At 47.2% G+C, this 23,689-nt stretch overlaps 1 protein-coding gene across 1 annotated transcript in view; it reads left to right on the top strand.

The window, feature by feature from the left end:
* LOC147736581 (transcobalamin-1-like) overlaps window positions 1-23,689 on the top strand; it is a 216,571-nt gene that overhangs the window by 75,720 nt on the left and 117,162 nt on the right. The window contains exon 6 of the mRNA XM_086952645.1: window positions 8,734-8,787. Within this exon, the coding sequence (XP_086808771.1) occupies window positions 8,734-8,787 (54 nt within the window). The remainder of the gene's footprint in view (window positions 1-8,733; window positions 8,788-23,689) is intronic.

Here is a 23,689-nt window from a genome sequence, read left to right as displayed (position 1 = left end):
AGAGCACAGCGCACAGAGCATATAGCCCCACATATTGCCCTGCACGCTTAACCACAACCACAACCACAAACTGCTAGAATCTCTGCGTAACGGCAGCAACAGTGCACAGTAAGGGGGGGCTCCCTTGGACTCTCTCTGGGCTGGACCTCGGACATTGGTGAACCGCTCAAGGCCAAGCTCCATCGAGCCGATAAGCAGTAAGTACTCAAGCAGTAAGCAAAACAGCAGAGAACATAACACAAAGACCGGACCAAGCCAACCCTGCCATAGGAACCAAAGTGGCACCGTGAACCATTGTGAGCAAAACAAGCTCGCCCTTCAAACCAGTAAATTGTCTACTGCTCTAGTCCTTTACCATCAACGTGCCCCGCATTACCTGGTCTCTACACGACAAAGGATTGCATTTCCATTAGTGTCCCAAACTGAGACTCCACCGTCTTTGTCACGGTCACAGTCACGTAGGGTCCTATCATGAGATCAGGGAAAATCAGAACAGAACCTATAGCCAAAATTAGCAAAAACAAACAATCCCTACGTCGGAAAATGAGCGAAGAACTAACCCTCTCATCCGACGAGGACCCACAGCGGACAAGCTAGAGGTGAAAGAGGTAAAAGATATTACGGCCAGCGTCTTTACTGATAAAACACCAATGAAGACCTCAGCCCTCAGGAATGCCAAGATCACAGATTTTCTAATCTCAACCACCCCGTTAGCGGCGTCAGCACTACACGTACCAAATTTAACGATCGCAACTAACATCAAAAGAAGATCCCAATCGGCGACCTCAATAACAAAAGCCTTGCAGCTTCAAAATAATACCCTGAGAAACTACTCCCATGAAAATATATATCACCTCTGGGACTATTCAGGAAAGAAACCGATCAAAAGGACGAATCAATTGAAGGTGAAAGTCCAAATAAACACAAGGGAGGAAGGGGGACCTCTATCCCAACGTTGCGTTAAGCAACGAACATACCGAGGGCTCAAAAGATACATTAACGGCGACTACCGGCATAGAGACGCGGCTTTCCCTCAGTCTAGGCTCATACTTCAGCCCAAGGGACCAAGACGACCACAGGGTTGATTTGCGCTTCGCTCTGAGAAAGGACAACAAGGGCCCATCAGACACACCGGATATCGTTGATACCGCCACTAAGGACCAGCCCCCTCCTGACATGATGTATTGGGACGAGCAAACACTGTCAAAAGATGGTTCGCCTGACACGCCTGACAAGGTCCTTATCGATACCGTCATCAAGGTTCAACCTCCATACGACAGGACGATTTTAAATGATCCAACACAGTCTAAAGACGGTTCGCCAGGCATAGAGGCTCAAGTAAACCAAAACAACACACCTACCCCTGGCGTTTGTGTAGAATCGCAGGAGCCACACAACTCGACCAACGCTCGTTCCACAAATGCCGGCCAGACGACCAGTAGGACAACAACAAACCGCCTGTCAGGGCTATTCCCGCTCCACTATAACCTTTCTACAACAAGCACCATAACTCCCACTAAGGGCTCCGAGTTAAGGATCAAAATGGCAAAACAAACACCAACCCCGGACACGGGGACGGGCGGAGACCAACGAGACCTACCAGACTTTCGAGAAATCCGAGCCCTGGGCTCAGCAAGGCACAAACCAAGGGATAAATCTCGGAGCAGCCCCAAAGACAAAAACCATTTAGTAGATAATTGCCTACCAGCGTATGCCCCATTGTGACCACCGTTAATCAACATGATGGAAACGATCTTAACAGCCCTACTACAACATTCCGAAAAGTTGGACGTGCAGATAGACATCTTGCAAATTTTATCCAACCACGTTGCGGGCATAGACAAATAGATTCTTGAGCTGAACTCCCTCATCGAACGGGTACAGAAAGACCCGCACACAATGTATCATGAATGTCAGTGCTATGAAACAATGAACCACCTTAAAGCTTTACCAGCAATTCTAACTGACATTCTGGAAGAGGTTCAAAATAAACCAAATAACGCTCATTACGCCTCTGAATCTTTTGGGACCGGAGCCTCCCCAGAAAGCACGCTAATTTCAACCTCTAGCGCTCCACCAGATAATGAGGATATAAGGGTGGACAAAACAGAAGGCTGCTCATCACTTCGCCCCACGGCCACCGAGGAATTAACCATCGAAGCAACAAGTGAGCATCAAAAAGGTACTTCGAACCAACCCGGCATAGGCAAGGATGTTTCCGGGCCACTCCAAATAAAAGGCACCCATCCCCACAGAAGTACGGCAGAGTCTGAAAACCTGAGGAGAGAAGAACCGGAAACAACATATAACAGGCAAACAAACCAAATCAATCCATTGACAAAGCGTGAGCGTAAAAGATTGAGGAAATCAAGACAAAATAAGCATCAAGGAAAAAAAGATGCCAGAAGGTTCCCAATACCCAGCACTATCACAGGTAAGACATTGCAAAGTCCACACCATATAGACTGGGCAGACCAGGAAGAGCAAGTAGTTCGGGGTTCAAAATGTTCGCAAGCGACTCAGCCCCCCGAAGCTCCATCAACAGTCGCTGATAAGAACCAAAGTACTCTATTCGCTAACCATGAAGAGTCACCCAAGGCGGACCAGGAAGAACAAATGGACCGTGGGCTTTCACGCACCTTAGTGACCCAGCCCCCGGATGTAACAACAACAGTTGCCATCGAGAATTTAAGCATTCCAACTGCAAAACAACCTCAGCTAACAATGCAATCGGCGGCTGGCTCTCCCGCGCCAAAACATCACACAGAACAGAAAACTATCTCACACTATTTCTAGAAAACGGTGTCGGGTCCCAAAGAGAACCAATTTGCAACAGAGCATTACCAACCAAGACCCCATACTCTAGTCCCAGCGGACCCAACAGCACAGCAGGCGGTCTGTGATATCGAGAGTGTAAAGCAGCCGTTTGGCCTAAATCAGAGCAGCCCAGACAGACTATTCACGCGAAACAACCAATTCCGCTTCTCAAACCGGAATGGGAGGTCAGAAACTACCTATTCGGTGGGCTTAACAAAGCACGAACTAATACCGCATTACAGTTCAAGGGGGAACCATGACATCTTAAATCGGAGTGCAATCCTAAAACTCACCACCTCGTTCGAGACGCTAAAACATGTGGATACAACTCACATACACAGCATTGAATTCAAAATAATCCCCAACACAAATGGGAAAGAAATGACAGTGGTAACATGGCAGGACCCCAAAATTGCCAACGAAGTGTGGCGATACAGAGAAAAGTTCGCCAACTGGGGAATTGAATTACAATTAGTGCCACTGGAAAGATACCCTGGCCCACTAGCCGCCCTTATGGAAAAAAGATCTAAACCAGAAGGCGGAATTCTCCGGGGGGCCGTTGGCGGTATGGCCACCAATAAGGAGGAATGGGCCAATTTACGAATCATCCACTACGGCCAGACAGGGGGACCTAATGAAAGTCGGAAAATTCTACCCCCAACACAAAATCCATTGGTGGCAGGGAGGAAAAAGGCATGAAAACCGACTTTAAAAGCCTGTTCTTGGAACGTTAATGGCCTGGGGGGCAAAACAAACAAAGCTGAACTAATGTCATTTCTAAAAACTTTCGACATCCTATTATTACAAGAAACCTGGCTAATGGCTTCGCAGCAAATAGATGGCTTCAATGAAACCCAACTATTAGCAACTAAAAGTGGCCTATCGGGTAGGGCCGCCGGAGGTCTATGAATCTACCTGTCTACCAGCATAGCTTGGTCATTTGTTAATATCGACACAGGCCAACAATGGATACAGTGTATCAAAATCGATCTGACGCAAGACCCCGGCAAAGGCATACAGAGGGCTCAAGACCTCTCGCCAATGATAATCTTTAACATCTATATACACCCAGACTCCAAGATCAAAGTGGAGAAAATCCTGACCCTAAAAGCCCTCATCAAATCCATGCAATCTATCTTCCCGCAGGCCGGGATAGTCGTGTCAGGCGATTTGAACATGTTCTTGCTACAAAAGGACCATATTCTAACCAGGTCTCAAAACAAATGGAAAGGCGGATCAATCCCAAGCCTTGTCACTAATCATCGAAAAAAGGATAAAATCGGCCAACAGTGCGCCTTGATGTTCGCAGAGGTGGGAATGATCGCTTTGAATGGCCGTTTCCCACAAGACCAACCAGCAGCTTCTGCCAGAATTGCAAAACAAGCTCACTCAGTTCTGGACTATACCATTGTGGAATTATCGGTCTTGCAATCCATTGTAAATTACAAAATCATCCACAGAACGGAGAGCGACCATAGTGTACAAGCATTTGAATTCAGCCTCCAACATAAAAGGGCCGCAGCATACGAAGTCTTGACCGAACCCCCAAGCCTCTACAATCTCAAGAGACTTGTGAGGAACGGCAATAACACCAAAGAGATAATGATGCACATTTATAACGCCCAAACTGATGCGACCGGAGAGGACCAACCATCACCCGTGGACAACTGGGAAAGCCTGATCACAACATTAATAGAAAGATTTGGCAACAAACCTCGCAGTCATCAATCGATCTTGGGCAAAGCCCCTCAAGTGTCCCTGGGACGCATAGCATGCAACAAAAGGACTTTAAACCAAGAAATCAGAAAAATACAAGCGACAGCTAAGATAACGGGTGAAGACATAACCAATCAAATATACAAACTAAGGCAAAATTACAAAAAAGAAGTATGGTTAGAAAAATCAAAACACCAAACTGGCATCTGGCAATCACTATTAGCATTCAGCAAATCCAACAATAATGCTAAATTTTGGGCAGAAATAAACAAAGTCGCCAATGGAGCTGCTCAGGACTCCAACGCCAACATACTTGAGGGCGATTGGATACAGTACTTAGAACACACACAATGCAATAACACGCTTGCATGGAGTCCAACCCCCCAGACCCCACACCCAAAAAACAACCAAGATGTGGATCCACAGTCGATGTAAACTGGATAACGCCGTCACAGGTAGAAAAAGTACTAAAAAACCTAAGATCAAAAGGCGCACCTGGACCGAACGGCTTACCGAATGCCTTGTTTAAACAAGATCGTCAGTTCTGGGCGGAACATCTCACCCCTCTATACAACATTGCTTTTCAGTCTGAAAGTATTCCCCAATCATGGAGAGGCAGGATCCTCCATCCAATCTTTAAGGCAGGCTCAAGATCTGATCCAGCTAATTATCGCCTCATAGCGCTCATTGATGTTGAGGTCAAAATCTACGCCTCAAATCTGTTGACGGCCTTAGAAGACTGGGTATGTACAAAAAAAATCCTCCCGATCACGCAGACAGGTTTCAGGCCTGGAACCAACACCCTATGTAACCTGCTGGCGTTAAACCTCTTGATCGACAAAGCAAGGGAGAAAACTACCAAGCTGTACACGTGTTTTGTCGACTTAAAAGCAGCGTTCGACACAGTCCCGAGGGAGGCCCTATGGCAAAAAATGGCCACCTGGGAAATACCACCAAAGCTGTTGCGGGCAATTACCAACCTATTTTCATCCACCTGGGTAAGAATAAAGCTAGGGAACGGAGAAAGAATAACTAGAAAAATATCCACCCATGTTGGCCTAAAGCAGGGTTGTGTATTGGCACCAATGCTGTTTAACATCTTCACAGCGGACCTGGATAAGAGCATCGCGGAGACAGAAACCGATCCACCAAAGCTAGCCCAGCACAAAATTAGGAGCATACAGTACGCAGACGACATTGTACTGTGCAGCCAGACCCCGATGGGCCTTCAACGCTCCATCACAAAGCTCCACGATTACATCAGCGCACAGGGCCTGCAAATCAATTTCAAGAAAACAAAGATCGTCTGCTTCGCCTCGCGTTTAGGGAAGAAACCCTTCAAACGGTACATCTCAGGCAACACCATAGAGCATTCTGCCTCGTACAAATATCTGGGCATAGTGGTCGACTCCAGATGGACCCTGAAAGACCACCAATTGCACAGAAAGGCTCAGGCAAACAAATTACGTTTTGCACTAAACCTACTGAAAATAAAATTGCCCCTCTAACTCGTACCTGTTGAAGGTAATAGCTGCCAAGTTTCTACCATCTCTAACTTATGGGTCGGAATTGTATAGGTGTAAGGATGCAAACTTCTTGAACACGCAACAGTCAGAGCTGTTCAAACATATTTTCCATATCCCGAGGTTCGTATCCCAATCGCAGATCCGCCTGGAATTTGGTCTAACAAATCAGCACCAAGTCAGACAAGCAGCCATTTTAAAATCATGTTGGAAACTGAGAGCAGCTCAAGAAGACACACTCATGGGTCTGTGTTGGATGGAGATGAATCACCAGAGAAAATCAAAAAATGACTGGAACACAGTACGCGTGAATGCCCTGTCAGAACTCAATCTGGAAAAGGCATGGAACACAAACCAAACCTTCGCGGCTTTTAAAAAAGTGACCAACGGAGCCGCAAAGCAAAGATCATGGCTATTAGATAAAGCAGCAACAGCGAACAAAAAACACGGGTTGACGGTGTTGGCCACGTATGGGAAAATGGAGCCTCAACCTTACTTAGTCAACCATATATCCACGGCCGCCCAAAAGACTCTTCTCAATCTACGGCTGGGCACTTCCACCTTAAAAGAACATACACCAGCAAGGGAAGCAATCATGGTCGACCACTGACTGCAGACTATGTGGACAAAAGGAAGAATCATTGTTGCACATATTGTGCATCTGTCCCTCTCTGAAAAATCTGAGACGCTACTTTCTCCTTCACGCATTCTGTTTTTTTAAAATTAGATCATGCCGCTCGTCTGTCATGCTAGCACAGAACAGTCAACAATTGCAGACAGCCTGTAGAGCCGCAAGATTCTGTCAAAAGTCACTGCAGCTAATACAAATTACTAAGAAACATGATACTAAAGGTCTGAAGCCGGATGCGTGAAGTGTAACGAACTGATCCACCGAACCCCCTCTCACCTCTCACAATCACTCCAATTATATGTATACTTAGAAAGCTTTCCTTTTAACCATTTGAGACTTTGTACTCTTTTTAAATCACGTGTTTTATGTTACAATATTGTAAAGGTTTTAATTAACTAAATACAATAAAAAATGTCAACACTTGGCCTACTACTTATGATCGGCCACATGATGTGGTTTGACCAGGTCGATGGACACAAACTTTTTCTCCTTTTTACCAGCGAGGGGCGGAGGAAGTATCACTGTTCTTGATCCCTGGATGGCTAGGACAGGTACCGGTTGTCTGTAAGAAGGCCCAAATTCCTTCTTGTCCGCAATCTTTTCTCTGACTAGATCCCCAATCTTTGGAATCCAGACAGGTCTTGCTGGGACAGATGGCTTCTTTTCAGTGGTCGTTGGCTTCAGGATTACGTTACTTTGGATTTTCTAATTTCATTTAAGTCCTGAAAAACGGCCAAACGGTCTTTGATATCAAAGGGTTTTTGTTCTACCACTGAAGTGTGACAATCGATAATCTGACACAATCATTCTGGTACCAAAAAGGATTTCATATGGAGTGAATCCCCCTAGAGAACTTCTTGGCAGATTGTTAAGACTACGTTGGACACTTATTAGATGTTTGACCCACCCGGCACACGAGCCTAATACCCTAGCTGTTATAGATTGCTTTATGTCCCGTTTGTTTCTCTCCACTACCGAATTTCCCTCGGGATGGAATGGACTAGAGTACCGCAATGCAACGCCCAGATTGGCCATGGTCTCCTTGTAAGCTCGAGAGCTAAACGCAGGACCCTGGTCAGAATGTAGCGTGCCGACTGCGTATGTGCCGATAAAGACTCGCAAATCTTTTATAACAGTTCGAGTGTCAGCTGAGCGCTGAGGCCACATCCAAATGAATCTTGTCTTAATATTTGTGGGATTGCATTTGTCCATAGGGACGTCTGCGTGTAGATAGTCAAATGCTGTCTAACAATGGTGTCATTACTGGGCTGGCTACACTGTAATCAGGTATCTGGCGGCGTTCTCTGCTGCGATCTCTGTTGCAGTTATGGCAATTAATTGCAAATGTGTGAATGTGACCCTTCATCCCTGGCCACCAGTATGTCTCTTTTCATTCTAGTATAGATTTAGAGATCCCCTGATGTATCAGACCCTCTCCAAGATGTGCTTCGTGTTTGAAAGCTACGCTCTGTTTCCTGTTTGGAATTACTCTATCCCCCACTCCAGGGTGTCAAAGAAGCTTCTTTTCTCCAATTGACTTGCGCAGGAGCAGAACGTTGCCTTTTACCCAATTTCACCCTACTATCCCCCAGCCCACGCAATTCACTCAATGCGTGTGGCCAAGCGGACGGCAGTGGGGAAAGGGGAATGGGACAGAGAAGAGACTGCGCCCGTCTTCTTCGGCTACTTGGAACCCATCTGAGTCTTCTGTCTTCTAATGCCTCCAAATGATTTTCTTCGTTGCTGTCCTCTGGTAGCTGTAAGCAAAAGAGTTATTACCTTTTCTACTCTAATATCTATCTTGCTCTTTCCTCTATTTCTTATTACTCACTGTGACCTACCCGATTAAGTGGCTCCTCTTCTATTGCTTCAGCGGTCTTTTCTTTATTGGCATTTACCTTTTCTTTCTTCTGCCTTACTAGCTGAAGTATCGTTTTATTTGGGGTTCTGGAATATTCTGGTAAGTGTTATTCTGCTCCTGTCTTGCCTTCTTGTGTGCGAACTTATTTGGTGTATCTCTTACTCCTGTTATTTCTTTTCCTTTAGGTGCGAATACAAGGGGCAGCTTTAGCTATTTGTTTGAAATTCTAAAACTGGATGGTAAGTACTGGTTCACCACGCTAGGTTAGCGTTACAGTTCTGTAGTGCTCTGTTCTACTATTAGTCTTAAATACGATCCCTATTTATTAAAACCCAACTTTCCTTTAGTCAATTTACAATACCACACCATTGATAACTTGTTTTTGCCCTGCAGAGGAGGAGCTGTCCGTTGGATTCCTGACTGCTGACACCTCCTTAGGACTGCTTACTGCTCGCCGGACCCGCATCGCGGGTCCCGCTTCGCAGCGGTAGGAGGGTGATTGCCAAAACTTGGAGCGGAGCATGAGGGGCGAGAATAGAACTGCAGCAGGGCTGCGAGCTGCGCAGCAGGGACTCCGTATCCCAGGAGTCCCTGCATCGACCATTTGCCACACCTGGTCCGCTCTCCCTGCTTGCCACGCCCCCCGCCCTCGAGCGCTGAAAAGCAGTGCTACCTCCAGCCTTCGTGGGACACCATTGATAATTGTTTTTGCCCTGCAGAGGAGGAGCTGCCCGTTGGATTCCTGACTGCTGACACCTCCTTAGGACTTCTTACTGCTCGCCGGACCCGCTTCGCGGGTCCCGCTTCGCAGCCGGAGGAGGGTGATAGCCAAACCTTGGAGCGGAGCGTGAGGGGCGAGAATAGAACTGCAGCAGGGCTGCGAGCTGCGCAGCAGGGACTCCGTATCCCAGGAGTCCCTGCATCGACCATTTGCCACACCTGGTCCGCTCTCCCTGCTTGCCACGCCCCCCGCCCTCGAGCGCTGAAAAGCAGTGCTACCTCCAGCCTTCGTGGGACACCATTGATAACTTGTTTTTGCCCTGCAGAGGAGGAGCTGTCCGTTGGATTCCTGACTGCTGGCACCTCCTTAGGACTGCTTACTGCTCACCGGACCCGCTTCGCGGGTCCCGCTTCGCAGCAGGAGGAGGGTGATTGCCAAAACTTGGAGCGGAGCGTGAGGGGCGAGAATAGAACTGCAGCAGGGCTGCGAGCTGCGCAGCAGGGACTCCGTATCCCAGGAGTCCCTGCATCGACCATTTGCCACACCTGGTCCGCTCTCCCTGCTTGCCACGCCCTCTCCTTACCCCTCATAACAGGTCCAGTACACCGCTGCGCGGGAGCGTCCCGGGAGAAGCCCGGGACAAGGGCGGGCCGTCTGTGACCGTCAGGGGCTGCTGGGCTGGGCCCACTCTCTGACATCCAGCTTTATAAACATTGGACCTGATTACTTCGGGGTATAGTGAATTGTTGTCCAGCCGAGCACCACGTACGGATTCTACTTCTAGTGACTATCAGTGACGTGTGCCTCTTTGTTGTGGTGTATAGCTAGATTGATTTTCTTCTTTATAGTACGCTTGTTGAAATATGTCTGCACACTCATCCACTCCCTCACTAAATCCCTTACCTTCTACGGTAGGGGTAGCAATCCTGGGGCCATTAGATAAATATTTTTCCAGAACCACTTGTGAGATTGATAGAGAGATTGCCCTTGCAGAGAGACGTGCTGAGCGCAGGTTTTCTGTTGAACTCCTTAAACACCCTCTAGAGAAGCGGACGTCTCTGGACTTTTTGGCGCCGGTTTCCTCTGTATCTTGCATAACCGACCCTGACTCGAATGTCTGCCTACCTACGGAAAAGCTGATTGAAATAGCTTTGTCGCCTGGCCCTGATGGGGTGGAAAGCTTCTTAGATTTGGTCCCCTCTATTGTAGAAGAGTCCCCGGTTGTGGAGCTTTTGAATGTCCCTCCCCTTATGCCTACCTTGGACACTGGTCCTAGTAATGGGGAAACCACTACTCTACCAGTTGTGCTATCATATGCAGCAGATAGAATCCCCCACGCTAAAAGGAAAAGGAATATTATCCCCCGCTAAGGTTTTCATTCTAAACCCCATAGGAAAATTAGGAAAATTGGAACTAGAGCAGGAGTAATCCAAAAGTCCAAAGGGGTGGGTGGAGGCTGCGCTCAGGGTGACAAGGAGGTGGCGTCTCTCGGTGCGTCACTAGCCAAACCTCATGACGCTCCGACTACGGCACCTGCCGTGCTCATTCCCCCTGATATTCTCCTAATCACCCAGATAGAGAAATTGATGAAATCTCTACTGAGTCCGGTAGTAGAATGAGTCAAAAGGCTAGCGGATCGATTGGACAGCTTTGAACAAGCAACACTCGATAATTTCTTCACCACTAAATCCCTAATTAAACTACACACTAGGAAAGGGGCTGAAGATCTAGGGGGTGTACATGTTGCTGGGGTGACCCCTACCACCCCACAGGACTTATCTATTGTAAGTGGTACGATCAATGGGGTGTCTATATTAGAGGCCCCTTCTCTTCCTGTTGCAACTGCTGAAGGAGGTGATGGAAACCCAGGACAGGCCACTAAGAACCCGACTAAACCTTTAGTCCCCCCTAGGGCGACTAAAATTCAGGCCAAAGAGCACGTAGGTGTTGAGGCTACTGGCAAAAAGGATTATGCTAAACTGAAAAACTCCGGAACCAGTAATTGTCCTGAGCCATCCCAACCCAGAATAGACAGCTCTATTCCTCCCCTTACTACCCAGCCTGATGCTTTTCTCCTATAGAGGCTTCTAGAATACCCCCTTTGAATCTACCCCCAGATTGTCACCCTTTTGTTGCTATTCTCACCAATGTACCACCCTTGCTGGTTGGGCAGCAAGAATCTTACCAGACACTAAAAAATAAAACCATGCACTGGTTAAGAACTAATAGACCACTACCCAGGGAATTAGATGGGTTGATTCTGGGTGTTAGAAGGGCAGGCTGGGTAGGCCGTAGTCATAAGCGCTTTGAGGGAGATTGCGTGCTGGTTAATTTTAAGGATCCTAGAGTTGCTCAGTTAATCTCTAACCAGAACTTGGGGACCAGCAGTGCCGGCATTGGAGTAGTGGATCTGACCTTCTTTTACCCGAGACCATCATGGTATTTTTTCGGATGAAAGAGGATGGCAACATTTTGCCCTTCCTGGGTATGACCCCTCCCCTATGCCTTATCACCAAGCTTCATGGTTGGGGGCATATGGAAGGATGTCAGGCTATTGAAACGATACCTTCCCTGGGGTACTTCCGTCTCTGGGTCTGAGCCCTTGGATGGAACCTAGGGTCTTGGAAACCGCCAACATCAGTCAGATACCCTCCTTAACTGTATGTGGTCCCCAAGTACAGGGAGCAAATTCTAGTTGTGGGTCTAAGCAGGGAGAATGTGTACCCTGCCTACCCCCGAGGGGGAGTGGGTCCCCAACCTTGTACCTCACGGCGAGCCACCTGTGGCGGATCCTGGCTTAAGGATTCTCAGCTGGAACGTTGCGGGCATTACAAGGAAGTTGTCCCTACCAGAATGGAATAATCTTGTGGAGGGTTACCCCATTTGTATCTTTCAAGAAACATGGAGTAGGGAGCCTTGCCACAAGGTAGGCTACACATCCTTTTTTCAGCCAGCAGTACCATCTCCTTCTGGGAAGGGTCGCCCTTCAGGGGGACTCCTTATTTGGGTCGCCATCTCACTTGGCTGCCAGGCCACCCAGCATGTGACTGACTCACTTGATCTACTGAGTTTAACACTTAAAGGTCCGAAGAGAGGGCTGAACCTAGACATTTTTAATATCTATGTTAAGGGTACTAGGGGGGGCGCAAATTCACCCATAGTGGCAGAGCTGGAAACCCTGTTAAGGAGGGTCACCAAAAGCTCTCATGTCCTGGTCGGAGGGGACTTTAACTGCACGTTTGAGCCCCTTGGACTGGAGGACTCCTTGGGGACTACCAAAGATGATATTAGGAGAGGCATACCTGCTCTAACTCTACCTCCCATTAGAAGGTGGTCTCAAGTGGCGGTCCAAATCAACTCTCTAAACCTGGAATTCGACCTCAGGGCTGTGAATGGCAGGTCGAAATTGGATCCATCTGGAGCTCACACCTACAACAGGGTGGATCATACATCCAGGATAGATTACATCCTCCTTGATGTCAAACTATGGGGCTATTTGTTGGATATGGAGATACTCCCCACAGTAGAGAGTGACCACAATCTGCTCTCCCTTACTCTCCGTCCCCTCTGGACTGAGAAATCGAGGACACATATGTCCCCTCTGTCGCATGCCCACCAGGTGGTCCATCCCACTAATTGCGGTAGGCGCCTAAAATGGAGTAATCCTATCATGAACGAAGAGAAAGTTCTATCCATTACAACACTCTTGTCTACCACCCAGTCTAAGTTAGATGCACCGATTCCACATCCCGAGGAAGTTTCAGCGCTCTTTTGTGCTACTATCAAGGCCTTGAGCGAAATCTTCCATCTTCCAAACAAGGCCTCTCGAGCTGATAAGCACAAGAATAGGCCCAACCCACAGGGCTGGTACACGAAAAAATGTAGAGAGAAGAAAAACTCCCTGATTGTTGCTGTTAAGAGCAAATCCTTGGCTGATATAAGATTGGCTAGGAAAGACTACTCTCAAACTATGCTCGCAGCTAAGAGAGAATGGGAGGATAGGTTCTGGGCGGACCTCAGGAAAGCGAGTTTGGAAAAAGATGCTAGAGGCTTTTGGAACCTTATAAGATCTAGGGATAGGCCAGTTAGCACATTGGTAACGTGCAACATCCCCGCCAAGAGCTGGTTCAACCATTTCTCGTCTCTCTACACTTCATTCGAGTTATCCACCAATACTGTTTCCCCACTGAGTGCCCGCCTATTGGGAGCAGAGCATGATCCCTTCACTGATAGAGAGGTTGAGGATGTAATTAAGACACTAGTGCCATTGAAAGAAGCAGGGCCTGACGGGATACCGGGTGACTTACTACGGGCAGGTCCCAAGGAGTGGGGGAGGCTAGTATCATCACTATTAAATGCCATTAGTAAAGGTGCGCCAGTACCGGAATCCTGGAAGGGGGCAGAGGTTGTCCCGATATTCAAGAAGGGGTGTCGGGACAACTCTGCCAACTATAGGCCAATAAGTCTTATTGACTCCTCCCAAAAAGTGGCAGGAAGGTGATCTTGAGAAGGGTCCTCCAGTGGATGGACGACAATAACATCTTGTCGGATCTTCAAGCAGGGTTCCACTCTGGTACTGGGACCATTGAGCAAGCCTTTAGATTGACCCTTCTCCACTGGAAGGTGGTGGTGTTGGGAGGAGGCAGTCTATATTTGGCCTTTATAGACCTAAAGACTGCCTTCGACCTGGTTCCCGGGGAGGAGTTATGGAAGGTTTTGCTAGATTTAGGGCTGCCCACGTACATCCTTTATCTTCTGGTTATGTTATGTTATGTTATGTTAAAAAAATTTATATAGCGCGGCTAACACCTGAAGGTTTCTTGGCGCTTGTGCTGAGGGAACAGAGTAAAAGTGAGGGACAAGGCTAATTGTAGGCCTCAGTGAACAAAAAGGTTTTGAGGAGGGATCTGAACCTAGTATAAGAGGAGGACAGCCTTAGAGGGAGGGGGAGGGCGTTCCAGAAAGAAGGAGCTAAAAATGAAAACCTAAGGCCACCGTGTTTCTTCCTCTTAAATCTCGGGACTGATAGCAAAGCCAACTGAGACGAGCGAAGGTTGCGTGGGGGGACATATGGGTGAAGGAGAGAAGAAATGAAAGAGGGGCCTCCGCCTGCCAGGGATTTGAAAATTATGCAGCCTAATTTAAACTTACAGCGCGCGGTGACCGGAAGCCAGTGAAGACTTTTTAGAAGAGGGCGAACATGTTGATGTCTGGGTTGGCAGAAGATGAGGCGGGCAGCCTGGTTTTGAATCAGCTGGAGTCTCTTGGCTTGGTAGTCAGGGATGCCTACGTAAAGCGCATTTGCGTAGTCGAGTCTTGAAATGACTAGCGCTAACATGGCCAGGGTGAGGGCCTCGGTGGTAAGGAGGCGGGAGATTTTACGAATCTTCCTAAGCTGAAAGTGGCTGGAAGACACTACCACGCTAATCTGGGGTTTCATAGAAAGATCGCTACATATGATAACCCCCAAGCTTTTAGCTGAGTTCGCTGGGCAAGGGGGACTGCCCAGACTTGTCGGCCAGAAAGAGGGTTGCCAGGGATTGGTAAAACTACACGATGGTAATTTTGCACAGGTGCGCTGGGGTACGAAGGGTGAAAAAACCAAAAGGATCCCCGTGGGAAGGGGCGTCCGACAGGGATGTGTGCAAGCGCCCACACTATTTTCTTTCTATGTAAACGGTGTGGTCGAACATCTCCTGAAAAATCCCTCGGACGCTCCTTCCTTGGGGGGCAAACGGATCCCCACACTGCTTTTTGCAGATGACACTCTTCTTATCTCAAAGTCCCCTATGGGCCTCCAGAGCCTTTTGAATAGCTTCCAGGAGTTTTGTTTGTTGAGAGGGCTGGTAATTAATACAGATAAAACCAAGTTCCTGGTTATGAATCCCCCGAAGAAACTTGGACGACCTCCGGCTCTGAACTCCGAGCCATTGGAGAGGGTCTCTGAGTTTGACTACCTAGGTATTCGCCTTAATGTCTCTCTCTCTCTTGGGACTCGCACATCCACAAAATTTTACTGGGCCACAAAAGGGTAGGAGGCATTTTACTTAAGAAACAACGCTCCTCATCTAGCAAACGTATAGCCTCGGTTGTGGAAATATATAAAGCCAGAGGGGTTAGTGCCGCATTATTTTGGGCAGAGCTCTGGGGCACCGACAACCTGGATGCATTAGCTAAATCAGAGAGCAAATTCTTGAAAGATCTGATGGCTCTCCCCTGGAGCACACCAACAGTACCAGTGCTACTAGATTTAGGTTGCAGATCTATTAGGGACCAAGCGCAACTTCGGCCCCTGCTCCTTTGGGCACGGATACGGCGGGTCCCCGAATTAGCTTCGTATGCGGAAACATTATCAGAGGTTATGGCTATGGCAGGTTGGTCTAAGATCAAATGGTTGAGAGACGTCAAACGACTTTTGACGGAAATAGGGCTATCGGATGCTTGGTCTTTGAAAACTGCCCCTCCTAAACTATGATAAAAAAGCTTTACTGGAATTGGGTCTCCGCAAAACTACACCTAGACTCACGTCACTGTAACTCCACTGTAGATTTTGTGAGGATTAAGGATGTGGTGGCCTATGAACCCTACTTAGATATTATCTCCATGCCGTTTGACCGTACCTTGTATTTCAAGTTTCGAGTGGGGATCCTACCAGTAGGTAAGCTAGTTGCCCGTTGGAAACGGTCTTTCCAACTCTCCCCTCTTTGTGCGTCCTGCCCCACATGAGTTGAGTCCGTAGCCCATATCTTCTTTGAATGTCCGGACTATCGTGCACCGAGGACACGGTTGCTAAAACCTTTATGCAGACTCTTAGGCACCCGTAAGTGCACAGTGGCAATGCGTATTTTAATGACCGACACATCTTCTGTAATTGTCTGTGCTGTGTCAAAGTTTTTAAAATGGGCCTGGTTGATTCGTATAAGAAGGCTTTCTTTGTCAATTTAATCTGGTTTTAATTGTTTTAATCATTGCTTCTTCTGTTTTGATTTCATCGGGTGTAATTAGATTGCATCGATATTTATATGTAATTTGTATTGCTGTACATGTTTTTATGGTATTTTTTTACCAAAATAAAGCCTATCAATCAATCAATCAATATTTTACATTACATCTCCTCATAACCTCCCACCAAACTCCTCACTGTGCTTAATTGCTACTCGGGGCTTTTTCCTCAAAATCTTCGATTTACTGCCTTCAGGAATCCGACGGATAAACTCTAAGCTTATCCTCAGAAAGATGCGTGACGAACGAAAACACTTCTCCTTTTTCAAGAATCTGATAATGCGCTTTGAATTCTTCTCACTGCTGCTCCGCTGATGACGCCGGTGAAGTGCACACTTCTCAGCACGCTTCACCTGTACAATCAGAAATCTGGGGAACGTCTAGAGCGCTCACCATGCACTCTCCACCATGCCTTCACTTGATAACTCATATCCTAGAAAAAGGATGTTGAGATGGGCAATTCTTGATTTCTTAAAATTGAATTTGTACCCTGTTTTATTTATTTATTTATTTTGAAAGTTTTAAATAGCGCGAACAAGATCTTTGCAGATATCAGAGCGCTTTACAAAGCTGGGAATACCAACAAGAGAGTGAAATTAAACGTAATAAGTGAGATGGGTAGGTGCGTGAGGGAGCAAAGTAGAACAGGTACATCAATAATGCAAATATTACAAATAAATGTGTGCATAGATAGTCAGTTAAGTCAATAATACAGGTGAAACACATAGTTGAAGAGTTCGAGCAGAATAATACAGATCGGTGTAGAGTCTTTACAGATCCACGTAATAGGTCAAACGTTTTTGGCCATGAGAATAGCTTTTACTTCTTTCTTAACACCTTGGCTGCTAAGGGGTTTTCCCGCTGGGTGCTGCATTCCCAGATTTACCATTGTTCATGACAAGGTCAACTCGTCATAAGCACAGGGCAGGTAAAACCCATGACGAGTTGACCTTGTCATTAGCATGGAAGTGGTTAAAAAGTGTGATGGAGGAGATGAGCCTGGTTTCAGGAGGGAGTGAGTTCCAGATCCTGGGTGCCATTCCTGAGAAAGAGCATTTATAAGTTTTTTCCTTCCGGAATCTTCGAGGTTTTAGCAGAAGATTGTTTGTGCCTCTAGTCTTTCTAGAGCCGCCAGAGATTGACAGCTTCTGAGTGAGGTATCCGGGAGAGCTCAAGTGTACAGCCTTGTGTGTCATGCAGGCAATTTTCAGATGTATTCTGGCTTCAAAAGGCAGCCAGTTCAAGGATTTCAAGTCAGGGGAGATGTGCGAGTGTTTTTTTGACCCAGTGATGAGTCTCGCTGCAGCGTTTAGAGAAGCTCTTAGGGGTGCAGTAGTAATTAACGGGAGACCACAGAGGGCGATGCTGCCATATTCAATTCGCGGGATTACTAGTGCTTGTACTGCAGTTTGGAAGTCTTTGGCTGGTAGGAAAGGTTTAAGTTTCCTCAGGGTATTGATTTGGAAGTTAGCTCCCTTAGTAGCCTTGCTGATATGATGCTGCATGTTGAGATTGGAGTCGAGAGTTATGCCTAGGGATTTTGCTGAATCCACTATGGTAGGTTGGACATTGAGTGCAGTTAGCTGTTTAAGCCAGGTTTGAGTGGTAGCGATCTTCGCGGGAGGTGAGATCAGAAGGAATTCTGTTTTCAGAGCATTGAGTTTGAGATGATTATCAGCAAGCCAGGATTGGGTGCTTCTGATCGTTGAATTCAGGAGTAGGATGTCATTGGGGGATTGTAATTTGAGATATAGTTGGGTGTCATCTGCGTACATGTGAAAAAGTACATTGGATGCTTGTAGCAATGTGGTGAGAGGTTCCATAACTAGGTTGAACAAAGTTGGTGATAGGGAAGATCCTTGGGGGACGCCTAACGAAACAGATATTGGCGAGGACATCAGGTTGTTACTCTTGAATTTCTGCGACCTGCTGTGTAAAAAGAAGGTGAACCACTTGAGAACAATCCCAGGTAGACCCATTCTTGTGTTCAGAAGATCGAGTAAATTCTCATGTTTAACAGTGTTGAATGCTGAAGAGAGATCAAGAAGGACGAGGAGGCAGGTATCACCTTGATCTAGGATTTGAAGGGCGTTGTCAATTATGAGAGTCATAGCAGTTTCAGTACTGTGTCCTGCTCGGAAGCCTGATTGATGAGAGTTGAGGAGATCAAACTGATCAATTTGTTTAGTCAGTTGTAGTTGTGCGTATTTTTCCAATAGTTTGGCGAGTGTGGGAATATTGGTAATGGGACGGTAGTTGTTTAGGTCGGATGGGTCAGCAGTAGGTTTCTTTAGCAAAGGTGTGACTTGTCCAACTTTGAGGGAGTCAGGGATGGTTCCTTCTTGGAGCGAGCTGTTGATCATTTTAGTCCAGAGTGGAAGGAGCAATGGGGTGAAATCTTTGACAGCGTTAGCAGGGAGGGGATCCGTGAGGTGATTGGAAGGTTTCAAGGTGCTGAGCAGTTTGCCTATTTCTTCTTCGGAGTAGGTTTCAAAGGATGACCATGTTGCATTGTTTTTAGGTTGGGTGGGTGTTATGCAGTTGAGTGTGGTGTAGAGGCTTGCGTCAGTGCGGAGCTCACTCTTTATGTTGTCAGTTTTTTGGGTAAAGAAAGCGGCGAAGTCTTCACAGGAGGGTGCTTCGTACAAGGTACTGAGAGGTTGGGGTTGTTCCTTGGCTTGTGTTCTGATTAGCTCAAACAGTTTTCTTGGACGGTTTTTTGCTTGGTCGAGCTGGAGGCTGAAGAAGTTTGCTTTTGAGCGCTTTATTTTCCTGAAGTAGGCGTTTCTCTTTTTCTTCAGGGTTTTCAAGTGCAGTGCAGAGGGAGCTGTTCTCCAGGTGCCCTCTGCCATTCGCATGACTCGTCTATCTTCATTGAGACTTCCATTGTACCATGGATTGGAGATTTTAGCGGATACTCTTTTTAGCTGCATGGGATCAGCCTCATTAATTATTGAGGTCATGGCGTTGAGATAGTGGTCAGTCAAGGATTGGACATCTGTAGCGCCCGTAGGAGGGAGCAGGAGGTCGCGGCTGTTCGGGGGTAGGGAGTATGGGTTGAGTTTTTTCAGGTCTCTTTTCCAGACTTTAGGTCTGGAGGATTGAGCCGAGTTGAGTTTGACTTTTTCATTGATGTGGAATGTGACAATATGATGGTCTGACCAGTCGCAGGGTTGGACAGACTCAAGTTGAGTAGCGTCCTCTTTGGCGATGATAAGGTCGAGGATAGAACCTTTCTCGTGGGTCGGGCTGTTGCATAATTGTGTGAGGTCCAGAGCGTTAAGGAAGCTTTTAAGACTATTTACCACCGCATCATTGTGATCGTTCCAGTGGAGGTTGAAGTCACCAAGGTATATTTGGGTGAGCTGTCGTCCGGCGTTGGTTGAAATCATGTCCATGATTTGTTGGGTGAAGGTGAGGTTGTCTCTGGGTGGGTGGTAAATGCCATGAAGAGAACATATCGGTTTGCCATCACTGATAATATCGAGGCAGATGTATTCGTAGGAAGTTGGGGAGGGTAGGGAAGGTGCGGAGACTTTCAGAACAGAAAGGCTGTTCCTGTATATGCATGCGATTCCACCACCTATCTTGCCAGACCTGTCAAGCCTAATGATGTGGTAGTTGGGGGTAACCAGAATGTCCATTATAGGTGTATAAGATTCGGTTAGCCAGGTTTCAGTCAAGATAATTAGGTCAAGGTCCAATGTTAGGATGAGATCAGCGATGGCGGAGGAGTGTCTAGAGGCCGATCTGCAGTTTAGGAGAGTGCATTTGAGACGGGGTGTGTCAGGGGAGGTAGAGGGTACTAGAGAGAGGGGGACTTTTCTAAGGTTATTCGGGACGGAGATTCTGTTGTTTAGTGTGGAGGGTCTACGGGGATTTGAGTGTATCGTGGGAATGGGGAGGTGCGAGGCGGTTGTGTCGTTTAGGGGAGCTGGGGAGCTGGGTCGTAGGAGCGGAGGAGGGTGAGAGTGTCGAGATCCGAAAGAGGGTTGCATGTGCGACGGGGGCGGTTGTTGCGATTGTGGGCAGGGATCGCGGTCCAGTGTGAGCGGCGGGTGCGGTTGTTGCGATTGTGGGCATGGATCGCGGTCCTGTGTGAGGGACGTAACTTGGTCGCGTCGTCAGGACGGGAGGAGAGCAAGTTGAGAGGGGGGGTGGAGGTGAGTGAGGTGAGTCTAGGGGGTGTGATGAGTAGCTCTTTGATGGTGCGAATGTCTTCTTTGATGGTGTGAATGTCTTCTTTGAGTTGGAGGAGGGAGGACATAATCTTGTCCAGCGTGGGATAAGTGTTTGTGCTGGGGGTGGAAGTCATGGGTGAGTGGCTGACCTGGGAATTATCGTGCGGGTAGGGGGGTGGGTTGGTGTTCATGCAGGGCTCCGAGGTGTCGGCGTATGGGTTGGTGTTGGGGAGGAGAGAGGGTATGGGGGCGATGGGAGTGGATGAAGTACGGAGGAGGTTGGTGGCGTAGAGGAGGGAATTCGTGGCAGGCGGAGAGAGCGGGGTGGAAGTGGAGTGTATGATAGTGGTAATTGGGAGCCTGAAGGGTAGTGAGGGCTGAGAGTGGGGGGGAGATGGGGTTGGAGATGGTCCTGTTGTGGGGAGGGGGAGTTATAATAATAGATGTGGTGTGCTCCGCATGGTTAGTTAGCGGGTGGTAGTGGGGACTGAGAGAGGGGGGGACAATGGGTGGGATTTGTCATTATGCGTGTCGCTCTGGTGCTGATCTAGGTTAGAGGGGTTGTGGGTGGAAGTTGTGATGTCAGGGGCGAGAGGAATGGGAGTGGTATGTGTGAGGGTCCAAGGGTTGGTGTTAGAGGGGCAGCTAGTGTATGAGGGGGAGAGATTTGTGACTGTGATTGAGGAATGTGGGGTGGTAACAGCAGGTGGGTTATTGACTAGGGTGCTGGGGGTAGAGGTGAGGTGTGTGTCATTCTGGTGCTGAGCTAGGTTAGAGGGGTTGTGGGCGGGGGCTGTGACGTCATGAGTGATAGTGCTGGAGGAGTTATGGGTGGAGGTCCGAAGCTTGGAAAGGTGCTCTTTGAACTTGGGGAACAGGTTGTCTAATAGTTCCAGGTTCTTGTCTGTGGATTGAATTAGGACAATCCCGTTATTGTAGATAGTAATGGTGGTTCTGCCAGGGAAGAGTTGGGATGGTGTGATGGAGAGAGTTAGGCCATGAGCGGTTTTCCTGGTGGTGGAGACGGTGAGTAGGGTGAGGAATGCTTTTCTCCATTGAGCTCTGCGTGAGGTGTGGAAGATGATATCAATGTTCAGGGCTCCATTAACCGGTGAGAAGTAGGTATCGGCAAAGGGGGTTTCAGGGTGGGACCTCAGGAAGTTGTGTTTGAAGCGTTTAGCAGCTTTTTTGGTGAGAGTGGATGGGTAGTTGATTCTATATGTGTGCTTGCCGATTAGATCCATGTTGGGATGGCTGTATAGGTGGGTAAAACATACACATGTGCAAAAAACGACTGTCAGCCGTAAGTTACATGGCACAAAGTGACACTAGTGAGTGGCCAAAAATAGCCAAAATATGAGAGGTAGCAATCGGTGCTTTCCAGGAATATACACTGAGTGGGTGCAGCTTACAAAAATGTACAAGATATATGAGGTAGCAATCAGTTAAATGGACCCAAAATGACCCTAGTGAATGGCCAAAAATAACCAGAATGTAAGAGGTAGCATCGGTATAATCAAGGAAAAGAAAGTGAATGGGTGCAGCTTACAAGAAAGAGCACAATATATGAGGTAGCAATCAGTGCATAATAGGGATAAAAGTGAAATGGGTGCAGCTTACATAATATACAGTATACAAATAGGAATAAAATACTAAAGATATACTGGAACCAATATAGGTGCAAACAGAAGGCTACCATAGACAAATATGACACTAGTGTTCAACAGGTAAAATATGAGGTAGCGATCGGTGCACTACCGGTGGGGAAAAAGTGAAATAGGTGCAGGTTACACAAAAGTATAAAATTCAAGTAGAGGTATAATACTGCAATAAAAGTGCACATGGTTATAGGGCGGGAAGCATAGAGAATAGAAAAAAGAAATAAGGGATAGCTATAGGTGTGAGTTAATGAGGGTGACTAGTCTAAGATGGCCGCCGAAGTGGTAAACTAGTCTAAGATGGCCGCCAAAATAGAGAATAGGGAGGCAGGAGTATAAGTCCTTTGTCTGTTGTTGCTGGATTTAGCGAGTACAGTTTCCCTTTCTATTGCTGGGCAGGTCGAGTTGATCCAGCTTCTATGTTGCTGCTGCCATGTTGCTGCTTGGTGAGGAGGAGAGAGCCTTATCTCAGTTTAGGTGACCCCTGACCGAGTTGGTATGCATCCTCATGGTCATCTGGGGGCAGTGGGGCGATTTATTACTCAGTTTATAGCCCCCGCCATTTTAGACAAAAGAGGCTCTGCCACGTCGACGAAAATACCTTTGTTAGGAGGAACTATCACTTGATCAGTCCGGGCAGAGAGAGGGAAAAACCGGCATAAATTTTCCGTAGAGTAAACACTAATGTGTACACACCATTTAGCGATTCAGGCGAGAGGGGAAAAAACGGCATAAATGTTCTGTAGAGTAAAAACTAGCATAAATGTTCCGTAGAGTAAAAACTAATGTGTACACACCTTTTAGTGATTCAGGCGGTCACTCGTAGCACCCCTGCCCAGGCTGCAACCCCTGCCCAGGCTGCAACTCCGACCCTTCAGAGGCGAAGACAAGTGTGATGGTATTCACCCTGTTCAAGTGCCTGTCCAAGTCATCGTCTGTTAGATAGATGTCATTCACATATGATAACGCTTCGTCAGCATAGGGTGTAGTAACTCTGTTACTCTGGCTGAAAATAACCCTGGACTATTCTTGAATCCCTGGGGAAGACGACAGAATTGACAATGTGGCCCCATAATTGAGAAAGCGGTCAAATACCTACTTTCATGTGCAATGTTTTGACAGAAGAAAGCGTTAGAAATATCTAATGTTGTTTTATATTTTTAATGCACAATGTTGTTCATTAGTGCTGCACTGTGTGCATTTTGTACTGCAAACGTTTAGCAACAAGAGTTTAAATGTCTGTAATCCAAAACTAGACGATATGTATTGTCTGGTTTGGAGACAGGAAACAAAGGATTGTTCATGGACGAGGTGCATGTTTCAATCACCCCATGGTATTCAAATTGATCTAAGATCTCCCTGACCTGTTTTTTATCTTCTTGCTTAACTGGGTACTGCCTTTGTGCAGTTGGTTGATTTTTTAACTGTATTTTATGTTGAGGAGAATCATTATCCAATCCTACATGATTTTTATATAATGCAGGAGCCTGGGCTACTGCCCATTTTCTGGCACATGTATATTTTTTATGAATTGGAATGTGGTTGGAGAAGGCTGGCATAATTATTTCTTCGCCATGTG

Source organism: Lissotriton vulgaris, chromosome 1_2, assembly GCF_964263255.1.
Source record: "Lissotriton vulgaris chromosome 1_2, aLisVul1.2, whole genome shotgun sequence".
Lineage (NCBI taxonomy): Eukaryota > Metazoa > Chordata > Amphibia > Caudata > Salamandridae > Lissotriton > Lissotriton vulgaris.
The sequence above is the reverse complement of the archived record's forward strand: the minus strand, read 5'-3'. Positions and strand labels throughout refer to the sequence as shown.